This window comes from Mytilus californianus, unplaced genomic scaffold, assembly GCF_021869535.1.
Source record: "Mytilus californianus isolate M0D057914Y unplaced genomic scaffold, xbMytCali1.0.p SCAF_7, whole genome shotgun sequence".
NCBI lineage: Eukaryota > Metazoa > Mollusca > Bivalvia > Mytilida > Mytilidae > Mytilus > Mytilus californianus.
This window is the reverse complement of record NW_026262723.1, coordinates 12292517-12311590: the sequence shown is the minus strand read 5'-3', so window position 1 is coordinate 12311590 and position 19074 is coordinate 12292517. Positions and strand designations below refer to the sequence as shown.

Sequence of the window (19074 nt, the reverse complement as noted above, 5' to 3'; positions counted from 1 at the left end):
CTTGTGGCGCAAATGAAAGATTGGATATTGTAAAAATTGGCTCAAATGTAATGCGCCCAGTAATTAGTATCAACCATTGATTTCTATGCCAGAAATCCTAGAATGTAATATTGAAATTATCTTATACGCCAAAAAAATGCATACAGAACATTTACTTTTTATGCCCCCATCGTAGGTAATGTTGGCATTACATCTAATTCTTGACCGTCCTTCCATCCTTCCGTCCATCAAATTTTTTCCACACTCTAACTTAAGTGTTTTCCATTCAAATTTTATCAACTCATAGACAACGCTAAGAACCACAACACACAGACAGAGTTTGGACAGTGAGTCATTTACAGTTCTAGAGTTATGCACCTTTTAACATGGTTAAGTTTGAGCGGGGGCATTCAAGTGTTCAGACACATTCTTCTTTTATTCATGTTTTATTATTGCGATTTATTATTGCATGGAGTTGGAATTTTAAAAATAGCTCGGACATATAATTGCTTTTTCTTAAATAAATATGGTATTTCACATTCGTCTTTTAAATTATGCATTTAATGTCTAAACTTAATTTTTGATCAATTAAGAGCTGCCCTGGCCATAATTATTTTCTACTGATTTATACCGAAAGTGATTTATTGAGTACGGTCTAACAAGCACCCAATTCGTTCATCATCCTTAGAGTACTGAAATGGTAAGCACCACTTCTTTGTGTAACATTAAATCATTATTTGATTCGTTTTACAGTGGGTGGTACTGGACGTGGCACAGGATCATTTTTGCAATTGTTTCCTATTCCTCTTTTGACACTTGCTGTACCCATGATGGCAATGGCGATGATGACAATGATGAATACTGTTACTGATGGAACAACTGTTGCGGCACCAATTGTTCCCGTTACTGTGCCAACAACACAATCAGCTGCACAAACAAGTATGTATCGTTTGATATTCAGCTTCCTTCTCCTTTTCTTGAGTAGATGCAGTGTTGTTGTAAAGATAAAAATTAAAAACGTTGTTTGCCCTACTTTTAAAAAAAGCTTTGAATTACTTGTATACCTCAGAACTGCATTGAAGATATAGAACAAATATGATACAGAAAACTTAAAAAATAGAAATAAAAATACATCAGCAACGTGCATATTTAATTGTGTTCAGTAAATAAACACAATTGGACATACATAAATTTATTCACTGACTTTTTTTAGATAACCCAACTTAAGTCATATCATTTTTATTAATTAAGTCTGCAAACATGACTTTTTTTCTAAATATACTCACTGCATTACAATAATTATGTTATTTTGCGAAAATGCAGTATATTACTTATTTTCCATTTCAAACAAGTTATTTTCTCATTGGTGTATTTTCGTAGACAAAACGAATCACTTGTTTTCTTTTTATTCTGACATTAATGAATTTTGTGTTGCCCAATCTAGTTGTTAACAGCTGCCTTACATATCACAACCATTATATATAGGTTTATATCTGTGTGTATTTGGTATCAAATTACCAGGGTATTCATTTGACGAAATTGTATTCCTTTTAGTAAGAGTTATACATTGCATTTTCATATTGTCAATGTCGTACATTTAACTTATAATATTTGTTTATGGCATCGGTTTACTCGATGTTGCTGCTTTTTATTTAAATATTTATCTCTTATTATGTCATATGAATAGCACCATGTGTTCCCGCAGATTGTCCAAATAGATATGTGTTGTTAGATGACCAAACCGTTAGTCCTAATTGTTACTTTATAAATGAACAGGACGATGATGATCGGTTAGCGTGGGCTAGTGCTCTGGTGAGTATGTTTTATGTTGTTTCAGGTTTAATTACATCTTGTTCAAGTAATCTTGATTTTGAATGATTGACATCTAATGTGAAATTTGGTCATTACAACCATTACGTAGATGATACTATTGATGTTTTTCAAACACAAATGTGCCTTTGTCGTCCGTTAAGGAGGCGCTAGATAATATTTGCCCATCATTAATTGTGATTTTTTATACGGACGGAAGATGAAAGATTCTGGCATTACATTTCGAATGTTTACCTGAATAATCTCTATTGATAGTTGATTGATTGATGTTGGTTTCGAGCGCCCTTTTCAGCACAATTATTTTTTTTTCGTAGTGGCTAATTTGTATTAGTGAAGGGTTCTCGGGTGCCCGGAGAGAACCACCGACCTTCGACAGGAAATCCTGGTAACTAAGATTAGAGTCGAATGCACATGGCATGTGCGGGGATGAAATTCACAACCTCAGTGTTGAAAGTCTTGTGTTACAGGTGTTGCACCTGTCCTACGTCAGGAAGCTGATGTTCAGTAGTTGTCGTTTGTTGATGCGGTTGATAAGTGTTTCTCGTTTCTCGTTTTTTATATAGAGTAGACCGTTGGTTTTCCCGTTTGAATGGTTTTACTCTAGTATTTTTGGGGCCATTTATAGCTTGCTGTTCGGTATGAGCCAAGGCTCCGTGTTGAAGACTGTACTTTGACCTATTATGGTTTACTTTTATAAACTGTTACTTGGATGGAGAGTTGTCTCATTGGCACTCATACCACATCTTCTTATATCTATATCATGTTCAAAAGGAGATGAAATATACTATAACTAGTATTCTTCTTCTCAACTTATAGTTTGTGCAAACATCTCTCTGATATTTCTCAAAAAAAATCCGTACCTGGAAAGATTATAAATCGTTAAGGAATTTACCTTTCAAGACGGAATTATTAAACATAATTCGAGTATAAATAATATGAAACACTAATTCATGCATATCTGCTTCTATTCAAAATACATTGATATTGTAAATATTGAACCAATACTTAATGATGATCATCTAAAAGTTAAAATAGATGCTTTATCGAAAAAAAAAATATATGAATAAATGATTACCTCCAAATGTATTCGCTTCGATTAATGAATAAATATCATACAACATTACCCTATAAATGTTTTAATGTAGAAAAATGATATAAGGAATTCTAAATTCTAAACCATTTCCACACGTGTAATTTATCAAATGAATAACTGTTCTGCCATTCCCTTCGATATTGCAGGCGTCACAAAAAGTTTCAGCAATGTGAACAAGAAGAGATTACCGGTTTGCGTCAACAAGACAACAAGTAACTGTGGATCTTTTATTATTAAACTGGAAATTTTGCATAGGCTTGTAAACAGACTTTGGCAAAACCATGAAATCAAATATCCACGGAAATATGTTTTTATGAAGCCACAAAAAAATAGTAGTCCACAGTTACAAAAGAATATCTTTTAGTTAAAGAAAAAAATAACTGAGAATTTTCGTTAGTTATACTTGCAGTACCGATACAGTAAGAACTACGTTATTGTTTATCCTGCTTCTCCATTGTCATGATTGTAATAATTATATTATTTGCTGTAGCATTGATTCATGTTATAAATGTAAATGCTGCATCTTGTACTTAAATTCTAGGTGAAATGTATCAGGACACCAGGAGCCTACCTATGGATGCCAAGTAGTGAAACACAAGTTAACGCTGTATTTGAAAAGCTTAGTTTCCGTAAGTAATTAGTAAAGTAATGAATTATTCTTTTTTGTATAATAGTAACTAAAAACAAAAGCAAATATCATTTGGCAAGACAGAAAAAGAGTAGTAGTTATGCAATAAGAAAATCGTTAGTTTTAATTATCAATCAGTTTAACAACATGTATCTCGACACATATTTTTTTATTCCAAATTTTACTGCCATACCAGTACTTAAAAGAATGCGATATCAAAGGCTTTCTACAGAGGTATCTCGTAATGATTTTTCTTTCTTTGAAAGCGTGGGAAATGGGCTAAAACTACAGATAAGGATGATTCATTGTATTTCCCAAGCTTTGGTTACCAATACAATATGCATAGTAAGCCAAAGGCAACAAGAAGCAATCTATTAATGAAGTTTCAAAAACCTTGGTTGAAAACTAAAAGAAGTTGATTGCACAAAATAGGTACCGTCTTTTGTGAATCTTGCAGAAAGAAATGACTAAGTTCCCAAATCTGGAAAATGAGGATCTGCCGAAAAACTGTATAATAGGCGGCACACAACACAAATTGTGTGCTATCTATATGTGACGTTTCTAGGACTTACGCTGAAATTGAATTTGACAACAAGCAAATGTAGCAACTAAACAACGCCCTCCCGTCCTCAATAATCACTCTATAAACTAATTATGTAAGTGTAAAACGTTAAAAAGAACAGACATGAAATAAATAGGAGGAGCGCTATGGAAAATCTGTAAATGAATTAAGAATTCGTGAACATTTCAGTCCCTTCAAAACTGTAAGAGAAGTTGTGACTGGAAAATGCTTACTCGGATCAAATTAAAGGTATATCAGAACTCCTGAAGTTCATTTTTAGGTACAAGAAATGAATCCCTAATATTTGTGGAATCAAAATAAAACACAAAGTGAAAAAATGGTATTTCATTATGAGTTTAAAGAAGGAGCTTGTTGTTATCATCGTTCCTATGATTATTCATTTTCATTTCTTGATGTTCGCTCCTCTTGTTTTTGATTATTTGCCAGATATTCGGAATCCTCTGATTTTATCTTTGTGGTGCCATTAAACATTTTGCCCGCCAACCCCTACTTTTCTCTTAATAATTTTATTACATATAATTTAAAAAGCAGTATTAGAAAATTTTATAAAATCCTTATTACTTTCATAGTTTTTGAAAGAAAAAGGGTGCCAATGTTAAATGTATGAAAAATCTAGACAGAATCACTTCCCGCCAAATTTTCAATGGTTCATATCTCGAAAACAAGCACACGGACCATTTAGTTTTTACTGATTTTTAGCTCGATTATTCATATACTTTCAATTTTTAACAGTCTTGTAAAAATCGATTTATTTTGAAACAGAGAAGCAAACATCCTTAAGACTTTGAAGACAAATCTCTTTATCGTCGGATATTTATGCTTATTTTAAAAGTTAAAGATACTTAACAAAAACATACCACTGCAATTTCAAGTCCAGCAAGATATGAAACACCATTTAAAAGTGCAATTGTAATAGCAATTGTAATCTTCTTAGTGTATTACCATTAGAATGTGTGTGAGTGTACACTACTATACATGTAAATCAAATGGTAGTCTCGATTACTCTAACGAATAAAACAATATTTTAACAAACGAAAGAAACGCTTTATAAAAGACATCGTAGAAATTGTTGTATATAATAATGGTATAAATATGAAAGCGAAAACCATTTTGTGTTGGTTGTAAAGAATTTTAATTTGAAGTTTTTTTTTTCCATTTCTATAGGAGATTTTGAATTTATGAAAAAATAATAAAATCGATCATCTTTATGAAGACTCTAGCTCAAATTATAGCAACTGCTCTAAAGCGACAATACACAATCGCTTCTTGTTATGATACAGGTGAAATAATTTACCCTATTTGGCCGTATCATGAAACATATTTAGTAGCACTTCTTTATATTGAGCAATATTGGTAATAATATACATATTGATATAAAACAAAGAACTATACATTATTTATCTTACATTTATAGAGTTAAACATTTTTGAGTCAAAAATGATATGAATAAACATAACCATAATGACAAAGAATTAGAAAACCGTAGTTTTGAAATTATCTTCTTTTTGTTTTTTGTTGTGTGTGTGTGGTGGGGTGGGGGTTGGGGTGGGGGGTTTAAATACTAGTAACAACAATTCTATTTGTGTATTCCCCAGAAATAATATCTGCAGTTCGTGTAACTGCATGTGATTTAACGTCAAAATTCAAACAATTTATCTGTGTATTCCCCAGAAATAATATCTGAAGTACGTTAAGGATGTTCGCTCCTCTCATTTTTGAATGTTTGCCAGATATTCAGAATTTTCTGGTTTTATCCAATTAGCACCATTAAAATTTTTTGCCCACTAACTCCTACTTTTCTTTCCATAATTTGAATACATATAGTTTGAAAATCTTATAAAATCCTTGTTATTTTTTCATCGTTTTAATAAGAAAAAAGGCGGCAATGTTAACTGTATGAAAAATCTAGAGAGAATTATTTCCCGCCAAATTTTCAATGACTTATATCTAAAAAACAAGCACACGAACCCTTCATTTTTTTCTGCTATTTTAGTTTCTTTATTTATATACTATCAATTTATAAAAGTCTTTTAACAAGCTTGTTATTTTGAAAAAGAATAGCGAGCATCCTTAACTGCATGTAATATAACGTCAAAATTCAAACAATTTTAACTAACATATAAGACCTAATTCAATTTAGTAAAGCAGCCCGCCTATTCAAATCAACGGTGAGTATGTAAGCATTTAGAACTTAACACACATAGTTAGTTAAACAAGAGCCGTTATACAAATAAAGACTTTTGGTGAGGTTGATAAATCATTGTATCAACTGAAATCAATAGTCAACAATTGTTTTATTATATGACTTTTTATCGTTTTCCAATTTTCTAGTATTTGCTCAAGATACTTTTAAAACTGCTCCCTGTTTTATACTTAATATACCATCTGCTTTTGCAATTGCTTATTTTCCATACGAACCCATGCTCGGTCCGAATTACATAATCGGGATAGGGCAAATTCGGTAACATTTCAGATAAGACGGCTTTCCTAGTGTTAAAAGACCCACGACTGCAAATACATGTGGCTAGTGATACACAGACATATCATAATAGTGATCAAGTGGGGATAGTAAAAAAATATATTGTGTAGATTTTAGTTGTCTTTGATATAACTTTGTTGGATACGTTTTGGGTAAGTCTATGATAGCATTTGCTAACTGACTTGAATGAAGAATCGTCCTACATGTCATATGCTACTTATTTTAATTCAATTATTCTTAGCGAAAAACACTGACGTATGGACTGGTGGATATAGTCCTGACAATAACGGAAATTATGTATTTGCCGTAACCAATAGTCCTTTGCCCTATACGAATGTTCCATTTGGAGAGAGTAAGTTTTACCTTTTAAGATAATTAAGTAAACATATGTTGTTTAAGGTGTACTGTTTATAATACTAATATCCTGATGTTATGTATGTATGGTGGCATGTAAGTGACATCGACTTGTTAAGACAGCAAGTCATGTCGACTTAATTATGAAGATATCATGATAAATTATCTTGCTATCTTGACAAGTCGATGTCACTTACATGCCACCATATATATGTGTTATCAAAAGATACTGTGATATTTTTTAATACAAAATAGAGGGTTTTGAGTGTCCATTCTGGATACATGGTTTATTTATCTATATTACTTTTACTGTTAAGTCTGTTTTTTTGTGATATCCATTTTACGTGACTCTCTACTTATGTATCCCGTCATACTTTGAACGACAAAATTATTTAATGTCTACCTGAGCGAATTTCAAACGCGCGATTTTACGCCAGTACTTAAAACCTTCCATCCTTTATGGGTGGATTTTACATAGATAAATAAAATCGTATAATAAAAAAGCAAAATGAGGATGTTAAATTTGATGTATGCCCTTTTGTGCTTCTTCGTTACATTTGTTTGTTTTTATAGTGATTAAGATGATAACACAATGTTGACTGCTGTACCCCTATTTTTGACAGTTTTACTTATTGTGTCTGTTTGTTTTGTTCACGTATCGTTGTCAATATAATGGAATTTGATGCGACTGTCATACAAGTGAGAGGTTTAGCTAGCTATAAAACCTCCTCATACATATGTTAGTGCATCTCTACAAATGAAGTTAGTATAGTGTGAACATGCTCGATCAGGAATGTGCTACTAACACAAAAACTACTCTAACTGAGGCTGTCATCTTGAATTATAATAAATGAATGGAAATGTAAATGACACAACTGACCAGCTTGACACTATCCTTAAACACGTCAAATGACAAAAGTCCTCCGATAACTCTTTTTAATGAGAGGTTGCCCTTACATGAGGGATTTTTCCCTTCTTATGTTTACCCGAAACCATATCAGACAGATATAAACTATAAATAACAAATGCTATTTATTGAGTCAAATGGCCGAAATGATCTTGAACGACGAATTTTAACAATTCCTTCCTTTTCGAATAAATATTGGACATATATTTTTGTTACATGCCATCAATTTTATTCACAAATTACCGGACACGCAATACATAGAAATATACTGTTTAGTGTCTTTAAATATATGCCAGCTTCAGCGAGCTATTACTCCTGCTTTGACCCGAGTACAAATACAGCTGATATTTAAAGACACTAAACAGTTTTTGTCTTCATTCTGCAAATAGTTTAGTACATTGTTTTTGCTTTAAAAGATAGAAAAACTCGCATTTATTTCATTCATTTTCGATTTAAAATCTTTTGAGGCCCGCGTAGAAATATTTAAAATCACACAATCAGACCGGTCGGGTACGCAGAAATGAATCTCGCATGGTCAACAATAATACATCGCTCAAAGTTAATTATTATTTATTATAACATAACAATTTAATTCAACAATAAAAACAAATAACAAAACGTTGCCCGATTTAAAACAAAAGTGTATGATTTGTCCTACGCTTCAAAATTTTGAACTGAATTTTGCATTCATTGAATATGCTGAAATTGACATTGTTGCATGGTTGATTACATGTACACATTCGGCGCCGACGAAAATGGAGTTAATCCTGCTGGTCATGTTTGTCTGTTAGCAGAAAATGGGCTTTAAATAAATACTTGAAAATTAACAGAACATAAATTAATCTAAAGTTAATACAAGATCAAGAAATTTGTCATTGGAATGCGACTGCAATACACATTCTGAGGTCACGAAGGTTCATACACCACTCGTCAACAACAATACAAAAAAGTAGACCGGCAGTAGGCGGAGCTTAAAGCGATATCTGTATAGTATACAAATACAGGCTAGCGATATCTGCTACAATAAGACACCCAATTGCAGGATAAAGTCTCGTAGGACTAACTAATTTGAAACCGATTGCAGAATGTAAGATTAGAATTTTACGTTACATTTCAATTTAGAAAATAAATACACATATTTAAAGCACCAGATCAGTATTTTAGAAATTACCCTTTGACAATGTTAAAGGCCTTGTTTCAATTTACCTATTTTTATATTTTGGGAAAGATAAGCATACTCTACACTCTTACGAATAATACAGTCGTTATGTTCCGCTAATCTCCGATTATTTCATTAACGCCTGAAAGCATACACAATGAAAAATTTGATAATCATTTATTCGGAATGGTTCGGGATTTACCTATATCGATAAAATTGAGCTGACTGATTATTGGTAACCTCTTCAAGAAAGTTGATGAACAAGGTTTATGCCAAAAAGCGTCTCGTCCTTAACTAAAAACGTACATCGGAAGATACCTAGACCTTGTTGATAAATATTCCGTATCAACTTCACAAATAATACATGATGGTCTTGATGTATAGATTCTAGGTACTGACGTTGTTTATCTTCTTAATTACGTGTTACAGTGTTCTTTTATTTGTCTTTGTAAATTATTAACCTTTTCTGTTTAGTCCACTTTTGGTAAGATCCTTTTGGCGTGGCTCTATACTTCTGCATCCCGCCAATGTGTTGTTGTGCTGTGTTTTTTGTATTATTGTCTTTAATGTTTGCTTATGTGTTTTTTCTATGCCATTTTCTTTTTTCTTTGTTGACATATTTGTTTGTTTTTATAGTGATTAAGATGATAACACAATGTTGACTGCTTTACTCCTATTTATGACATTTTTACCTATTATGTCTGTCAGTTTTGTTCACACATTGTTGTCAACATAATGGAATTTTATGCGACTTTCATACAAGTGAGAGGTTTAGCAAGCTATAAAACCAGGTTTAATCCACCATTTCCTACATATAAGGAAATGCCTGTACCAAGTCAGGAATATGACAGTTGTTTTCCATTCGTTTGATGTGTTGGAGCTTTGATTTTGCCATTGGCATTCCCATTGACAAGGGACTTTCCGTTTTGAATTTTCTTTAAAGTTAGGTTTTTTTGTTATTTTACTCTTTTTAGCAGTTGAATTTGAAACTTATCATGTATTTAATACTTCAGTTCTTGTGTTTGTACACCTGTGTTTTTACAACAATGTTATCATAGGTATAAAAGTAGTGGCATGTGGTATAATTGCCAACGAGACAACTATAACACATTTAGCTTGAGCGTTTCCAATGAAGGTCGATAAAAAAACCCAGCTATGATGCACTCATTTATTTCATGATCAACACTTTAAAGCAGAATCTTCTGACCCTTCTTGAGCACCTGAGACTTTTTCTGTTTTTTTCCCCATTTTTCGATGTTGTGTTTTTGTAGACTGCTGTTTATCTTTTTTGTCCTTTTTGTTAAATGCAGTGGTGTTTGTCAGTTTGTCTTCGACTCATGAATTTGAACTTTTTATTTTTTTTTATTTCCATTTTGTTCTTTTTGTACGTTATACAGCATTTACTTTATAATAAATTTCTTTTAAAAAAAATTTCCAGCTTTTTCTTTTCAAAGCAGCGAATGTATTACTATTCGAATCAGATCTTCCGAGGGTACGGAAGCACCGAAATGGGATGATGAACCCTGTGCATCGAGATATAGATATATTTGCGAATTTCCGAGGGTTAGTAGGAACATTATTTTTGAAATTATTTGATAAATTGAATATCTGTTATATATTATTGAAACGAAATCACTTGTCTTACTAAAAGTCAATTTTAGAGTAATATCATTTTGCCATGTTGGCAAAATATTCGAATTTAAACAGAGCAGCTAAGTTATAAAATATATTGAGATAGACCATGATATATATCTGATTTTTTTTATATGGAAGTCTTAGATATGTAGTTATACTTTGATCAAGGGGGTATTTTGAGGAAACGATGGTATATCTCATCAAAACGGGAACGCATATAGTGTGTTCAATGAATGAGACGTATCATCAGTTTGTTCAATGAATGAGACGTATCATCAGTTTTCTCAATGAATGAGACGTATTATCAGTTTGTTCAATGAATGAGACGTATCAACAGTTTGTTCAATGAATGTAATTTTTAAAAGTTTTGAAGTCTTCCGCCTCTCATCCGCAAATCTGCCTCTAGTTCACAAACCTGGGAAATAACTATATCTGTTCATGAGTTACACTTTCGAAGAATATACTCATTGAGTTGATGAAAATAATAATGTTCAAATTGAAATTCCGCTATACAAATTATGTTGTTAAAAAAGTCGAAGAGAAAGTTACAAAACTACGATGCTCTAAAAAAAAAACTGTGTCGCTCACCTAGGTCTATGTGCATCTTCAACAATGGACACTTTCAATTCTTGTAGACTAGACTATAAATCATGACCAAAATCTTTTTTGGATGATCATTGTCATTCATCGTTTAATAATTTATCTCTACCTTTTATATTTTTTTGCCCAAAACTCAATAAAGGATAGATTTGTTATTTAAGGGCAATAACTCCTAAAAGAAGATAACTGACAATTCAATCTATGCTGACCTTGTCTTACTGACCGTTTTGGTTAAAAAACAAACAATCTCCAATATTATGGTAACGCATATATTACTTAGTTACAGAGTATAAGTTGGCAAAGTATAGACTTTTTCTTATAAAATAATAAAATCTGATGAGTATGATGAGGACATGTAGTTTGTCAGCTCTCTCTGAATCCATCTTTTTTGTACCTGATACTTATTATTGTACATATTTAATCTTGAAACGAATCTTTCTATAAACAAACCAGTATAATAGTGTTAGAACGTAAGCACCTTGATTCAATAAGGATTTTTTTTGTCCACAGACCATTTCATGCAGGCTTAAAAAAACACTTGTAAGTGGGCATATTTGAAACAAAAAGCTGAAAATATATTCTAGAATGCTTACCGAGTTTTTTAATTTTAGTCAACCATATAATACTTTAATATTAAGGATACAATCCTAGTATTTTTAGAGAATATCACTGTAAAAGTTGTCGGACGACAACGACAAGAGACAACCACGACAGATGACAAACTTTAAACGACAGACACCAAGTGAATTAAAAAACAACAAAAGACAAAACAACAGTTTTCAAAATATATAGAGCTGAACAACATGAACTCTACCTAAAACTAGTGATGATGTCAGGTGCTCCGGCAGGGTAGGCAGATCATGTGACACCCGTCAAGTATAGTATTGTAGTTTCGAATGATTTCTATTTATTTAAGCAAGTTTTGTTGTGCCATTACGTTTCGGTTTGTTAATGTAGCCCAACTTTTTTGTACAATCAAATTTCAATCTGTTTTTGTTTACAAAGTATTTTATTGCATTTAAAAGTAAGGTAATTATTTTAGCAAATATATTTAGTCTAAACTCTTCATATTTTGTTTTTCAGAAAACCTGTCCATAGAATTGTATGTGGTCATTGTTATATTTCAATGGACGAATTGTCGGATGCGTAGTGCAATAAAATAACAAATAAGAATCATCTAGTTTGTATTGTTTATTTTGTTTTGACTTTGCAACACCCGTTTCGGTTTTCTAAGATGATGAATAATATGTGATTTTCATAATCTAAGAAATCATGAAATTAGGATATAGCGGAGAATTCGTCATTTATTGAGCAACCAAACAACAGAATTAAAACAGAAACAACTAATAATCTCTTAAATCAGGCAGACACGTGTCTACATTATAATGATAATTGCTCCTATTCGTCCCTAAACTTCTAAATTAAAACAAACAAACAATGCAAAAAACCAACATAAGCTTCGAACACGGCGAGACCAGGCGCTTTGATAAGGTATGTAGATAACAAAGCCTGGCAAGTTTTATGTTCACGAATAGAAACTGAAAATATCGCTCACTTACACCCCAGTTCTAATGTTAAGCTTCATAGTTTCTATTTCTGAAACAAGTGTAAATTGAATAGATCTATTGTTACGAAAAACAATGGATTTTGACCACAGGGTGTGACGAGGAGGGTTTCTGGAAACCCCTGCTTCTACATCCCGAAAACGCAGTCCATTGTTATTCACAACAATTCAATTTAATATTTATTGGAAAGAGCACAATAGAGGCGTGATCCGAATACAGACAATAATAATATTAAAACAACATATAAATGAAATAACATCCAGTCATAAGTAAATTCTATAGATACCATAACATTCTAAGTATATTCTATGAATACCATTACATTCTAAACTCATATTAATACCATACATATATATATCAAGATTATTCTGAATTTTCATAATTTTGCTTAAAACACACAATCACTTATATAAGATATATGTGTATATGCACAAACTACTATAAAGGATTATTATCTGATGAAACAGTATGGTGGTCTCTCAAATCAAGAGCTTCTTCAATATACATACAAATAGATTTTATTTCTTTTTCAGACATAGGATTTAACATTTTGGTAAAATTTTCATCCAAATTATTTACGTTAATATCATTGATTTTATATTTAGATCGATATTTGTTATATTGAGGACATTCAATCAAGAAATGTATCTCATTTTTCCTATGCAATATTTACAAAATCTCTCATTAGAGGGAATTATTGGTCGTGCATACCTACCAGTTTCTATTGCTAATGAGTGTGCACTTATTCTTAATTTAGTGAGTTTTTCAATAGAAATTGATTATTTTTTAAAAAGCATGAACATAATAAATTTCTAATAGTATTCACTACAAGTCGTTTCAAGATATTAAAAAAAAAAAACACATTTTAGGAAATTCCAATAGCGAAAAAAGCATCTATTTTGAATAAAAAAACAAATCCTTTAAATACTCCTTTGCATGCAGGTAAATTTTTTGATCCCTGTCATATGTCATATGTCTCTATTCTAAACCATTGATCTAAAAAACGGAGATTCTAACTCCCGACTCCCGCGAATCCCCCCCCCCCGGATTGCCCCCCAAAAAATGAGTTCCTGAATATTCAATCTGTATTTTTGTATGTTGAGCATGTCCGGTCGTCGGGTTTCTATTCCAGACACATCTATCCTTCAGTATGTCCGAATATTTTTTTTTTATAAAACCATAACATATAAAATACATTTATGATTACCTTCATTAAACTGATACAGGTAAATACTTTGAATTATAATATTGCCTTTATCTTAAGTCTCTTCTACCAAATCCAACGCTTGACTCAAAATGTCGTCCGTCTTATACCCGTCCATATTGACAAATGCATACAAGGAGCATGATGTATTTTTTTTTGCAATAAGAATGTTGAAAATGGTCAACTTTGACCTGCTGATCCATATTAGCACATGGATTTAACGGGAATATGCAAAACAGCAACTTTGACATTTGTAAAATCTACTCACTTGTTAAAGTTTGAACGGAGATAGCCAAGTAAGGTTACTAGTGGGGTTTCATGCAAAAAAAAAACTCTTATAAATCATGGTTTGCTATTGTCGATAAATATGCTATCCGCTCTTTTTCATTCAATAATCAATGTTAACAAATATAGGGTTTAGTATTGGGTGTAAGTTAGTTATACACCTCGGGATACGGCGTGTCTGGATAAGAAACCGCTCCGGCCTCCGGCCGTCGGGGTTTCTTATCCAGACACACCTTACCCTCAGTGTATACCTATTACACACACTGGTCAAATGTATTGGAGAAAGGATATACAGTGAAACACAGTTCATTTTATTAAATGTTGATTTTTTTTTATTGAAAGTGCATCTCTATACAACCCCATCCCCCTTTCCACCCCCCCCCCCCCCCAAAAAAAGGGGAAAACGATACAAATTTCATCAAAATCCATAATTAAGTGAAAAACAAGAAAACACAAATACTAAAAAATTACCGGTACTACTTTAAAGACAACACAAAAAAAGGTTCAATTACATGTAGGTTAACGATCTGATCCAAAATGCGATGGTTAATTACGTGCTCCGGAAGGAAACGCACTTTCTGCTTCATAAGTGAAACATAACATGTTGTTCATGATCATGTAAGATAAATTGTGATCTCAAATCGAAAGTTTAGATGATACGATCGAGAAATTGGCTACGAAAGTGTAACATATCCTTGGTAAACTGTAAAAATGTATTCTTTAATAGTCATCTAGATCATGATTGTGTTCGTTTCGAAAAAAATGCTTTTAGTTTTATCAGAAGGAACATTTGGTTCAAAAGATGCCCGGTACACTTGAGTAAAAATTCAGAATTTTTAATGTCTGATAAAATAGGACGTCTTACATGTACACTGACCGTTGCTGGTGTGTGATAAAATGTTGCTTCATCGACATGAGAAGATACAGTCATAAATTTTACTTCTTCACACACCCACATTGGTATTTCTATTACGATGTGCAGATTTAATTAAACTTGATATCATTTTAAGAATCGTTTTTAAGAATATGCTTAAAATCCTGTTTTAATACCATCGTGTTTATATTATTTCCATAATTGCGTTTCGTAAAGTGACTACACACATTGCGCTAAATGTATAGGTTTTTAATTACTGAAGGTTTTCAAACAATCAAATGTTAAAAGATTTTAATACAATTGGTATATAAACACTCTAAAAGAGCAATTACTTCAATTCAAAACCAGAAGTATATATTGAACTATTTTACAGTCTGCACAAAAATGAGTGGCACAAAAAAATGTATAATGTGTGTGTATATATTTTTACCTGTTATCCGTGTATCTTTCAGATGTTTTCCTCGTATTTCTGAATTAAACATTAGAAATTTAAATACCTTAAGGATTTTTTCGCCTAAATAGCATTGTTGATTCAAAGGCCGCTAAGGGAACGAACCCGTTTTTGTCCAAAATAAAAATTTCGTAAATTTCTGAAATATTTTAAATTATCCTCACGTAAAAATGATCGTATTTTAGAGCTAATAATAAAGATTCCATTACCATGATTAAACAAAAGCTCTTTTAGATTTGTAAAGATATAAGTCTTCTGAAACCAAAAATATTTTAAAGATAATTACTTCTCATTGATAAATCAACAAGACCGCACAAGCTGAAATGTCTCTCCTGCTTTACTGAACATTGTTTTCTTGTAGAAAGTCTCAAAGATAAAAGTTTTACTACAAGTATTACAAAAACTTGACATTTTCAAATATCCATGGCAATGGAGTCAAGGTCAGATAATTCTGTCTGACAGACATGTACACCATACAATTATTATTCAATATACTAAACATAGTTGACATAGTGCTTATGGTAATTGAAAAACAGACCAAAACACAAAAACATAACATTGACCAATGAACCATGAAAATGATGTCAAGGTTGGATTTGACTGCAAGACAGACATGCACAACTTAGGGCAAATACAAATAAATGTGTGGTTTCAGTTACATCCTTTTAAAAAAAATTAGGTTGTTAGGTCGACAATTTTATTTATTTTATTTTTAATTTTTATTTTGGATTGTCAAAATCCGGACAAAAATCGTGTATTTACCGAGTTGGATTCTGGTATTATACGCGTTCCTACCGGAAGTTCGCCATTTTCTATGTATCTGGTTGTAAAAAAAAAATAAATATTACGTTTTAAGTTCATTTTGTTGCATTCTGTTAAGAATTTGTTGCATTTTAGCCATAGTGGATACTTCTGATGGATATTCAGATGACAGAAGATGTTTGAAAATTTATTTTTCTGAAATAAAAAAAAAAAAATATTCTAGGATCGGGGGGTTTAACTTAGGGTCGGTCGGGTACCTGGAACCACACATATACTTTTATCAGATCAAGGTCAGATGAAACCTGCCAGACAGACTTGTACTTCTTCCTATCATTCCATAGACCAAGTATAGTTTTCCTACTGCTTATAGTAGTTGAAAAACAGACCAAAACACAAAAACTTAACATTGACCAATGAAAATGAGGTCATGGTCAGATGAAATCTGCCAGACTGACATGTACCCATTTACAATCATTCAAAAAACCACATATAGTTGACATTATGCTGATACTATTTAAGAAACGGACCTAATCACTTAACTTTTACCTTGATCACTGATCCATGAAATGAGGTGGGGATCAGTTGAATCCTGTCTGGCGGACATGTAGAAGTTGCAAGAAACCCATATACCAAATATAGTTCTTCTATTACCCATAATAAATGAGAAATTCACATGACAAAAAATCTCATTTTTTTTCATTCAATCACTGAACCATGAAAATGAGGTCAAGGACAATGGACATATGAAAACTGGAAACTTTGTAACATAAGGTATCTGCATACAAGATAGGAAGCACCCAGGTCTTCTACCTTGTGAAATATATAGCTTCCTACAAACAGTTTACGCCGCCGCTGCCACCTGATAGTAATACATTAGTCTCGTATACTGCGACCTTCGCCGCGATACATAAATCAAAATGTAAAAGTAGTATATAAAAAAAAATGGTGGACTAATCTTGCAACCAAGTGCATAGTTAGCTTTCCCTGAATTATTTTTCTCAATCAATCAACCTTTCTCATTGAAAATGTGAACCCTTTGGTGGGATAATCTTTTCATTCATTGCCAAGTTAAAAGAATGCTATAATCTCACATGGATGTTTAATCCAGGTGAGCTAAAACATTGAGGTATTCAGATTATTTTTCACTATTTTGTTGGTTATTCAAAAATAAATCATACCCTCTGTCTATACCAAAATTAATTATATCGCTGTGCCAAATTTATGACCAATACATGATGCCCAGTAATGGCTTGTGTAAATCATACATGTTTGAAACCCTTTTTTAAAACTAGCAAAACTTAAGATTTAGATTTTGAAAAATACCTGAAGAAATGATTGTATTGATATTTCCTCTTAAGTTACACCATTCGAGTGAATCAAAAACGGAGTGTAAAATGGAATATTTGTCTTCCAGTCAAGTAAAATGTGATAAAATGAAATAAAAAGTTTACCTATACTGCATAGGCAGAAATTGCATAGCCCAGTCACGTTCAAGTAGCGCTTCATTTCTTTCCAAATTGTCCCTAAAAACATTTCGTGCCCTATCCTTGTTGACTGTACAAAGGATATGTTGCTTCCATTCGTGGATGGATTTCTTGCTCTATAAAATCAAAGATTACATTTTAAGGATGGGCTTATTATTTTAGAAACATTGTCTGTGGATGGATGTAAAAATTTTCAGTTTAATATATGGTGATAAGTCATTTACTTTTTTGGGTCAGGTCGGAACATGAAATCATATGAGTGATATTTAAAGGATGTTTAAAAGCAGAGAACAGCTACTACTGATGCACCTAATATGTACTCCCGGTTTGAGGTGGATTCTGAGTCACTCGTTCATTTTATCGCTGTAAAGTTTCTGGTGTGTATTCCATTTCTTTTTTTCCTAATGTTTAGCGTGATGTTGTATTGTTTTTAGGCTTTGTTTTAGTTCGTCTAAATATGATTTTGGATGCTGTTATAATCTTGGTTTTCTTGATTTCAATTCTACCACTATGGAACCTTTTAGGCCAGGTGAGCTAAAAATGAAACAAAGAAACCTGATTAACTAAATATTGAACTTCATCTTTTTGATCTTCACTCTCATATTCAGCAGTTGTGGTACCATTGCTTATCAAGCCGAGTGCACTTGATATTTGTTCACATTCTGTACGTCCATGAGTATGCTCACATTTCCTACTGTACTTTTGGTCGTTATGGGATAAAGCAAATGGACAACATAGATCTGACACTTCTGAAGACTGGCTTATATGCAACAGAAAAGTAAACAACCAAGTCTATAGGACAAATAAAATATTTTTGGATGTAACAAGTCTTCTGATTGGCTGAAAGTGTTTTGTCTATCAGCTCATAGACATAATTTTGTCATATGACGTCACTAAAAATTACTCCTTAGAAATGAAATTTAGATTTAAATTATAAAGAATGACTGTAATATTTTTTCTGCTATTCAAAATAACCTAAAAAATGTGGTGCACACTTTTCAATAACCCGCATAGCGTGTTATACAGTGTGCACCACTTTTTTATTTTATTTCTTCATAGACAGAAAAATATTAGTCATTCCTTAAATAAATCACTAAATTTTGATAACAAATGTATTATTAAAAGAACCTCCAGTAATTATTTCATTTGTGTTTTTTATGCTTTGATCTACATGTAATATGTGAACGTATATTCAGTTTTTC

The 19074-nt window shown here is 32.1% G+C and overlaps 1 protein-coding gene across 2 annotated transcripts in view; it reads left to right on the top strand.

The window, feature by feature from the left end:
• LOC127707470 (lithostathine-1-like) overlaps positions 1-12420 on the top strand; it is a 29285-nt gene extending 16865 nt beyond the window's left edge. For both annotated transcript variants that reach the window (XM_052212003.1, XM_052212002.1), the window contains exons 4-9: positions 733-918; positions 1667-1791; positions 3444-3531; positions 6834-6944; positions 10451-10575; positions 12331-12420. In XM_052212003.1, coding sequence (XP_052067963.1) covers positions 733-918; positions 1667-1791; positions 3444-3531; positions 6834-6944; positions 10451-10575; positions 12331-12345 — 650 coding nt within the window. In that variant the 3' untranslated portion in view covers positions 12346-12420. The remainder of the gene's footprint in view (positions 1-732; positions 919-1666; positions 1792-3443; positions 3532-6833; positions 6945-10450; positions 10576-12330) is intronic.
• Positions 12421-19074: the final 6654 nt, after the last annotated feature.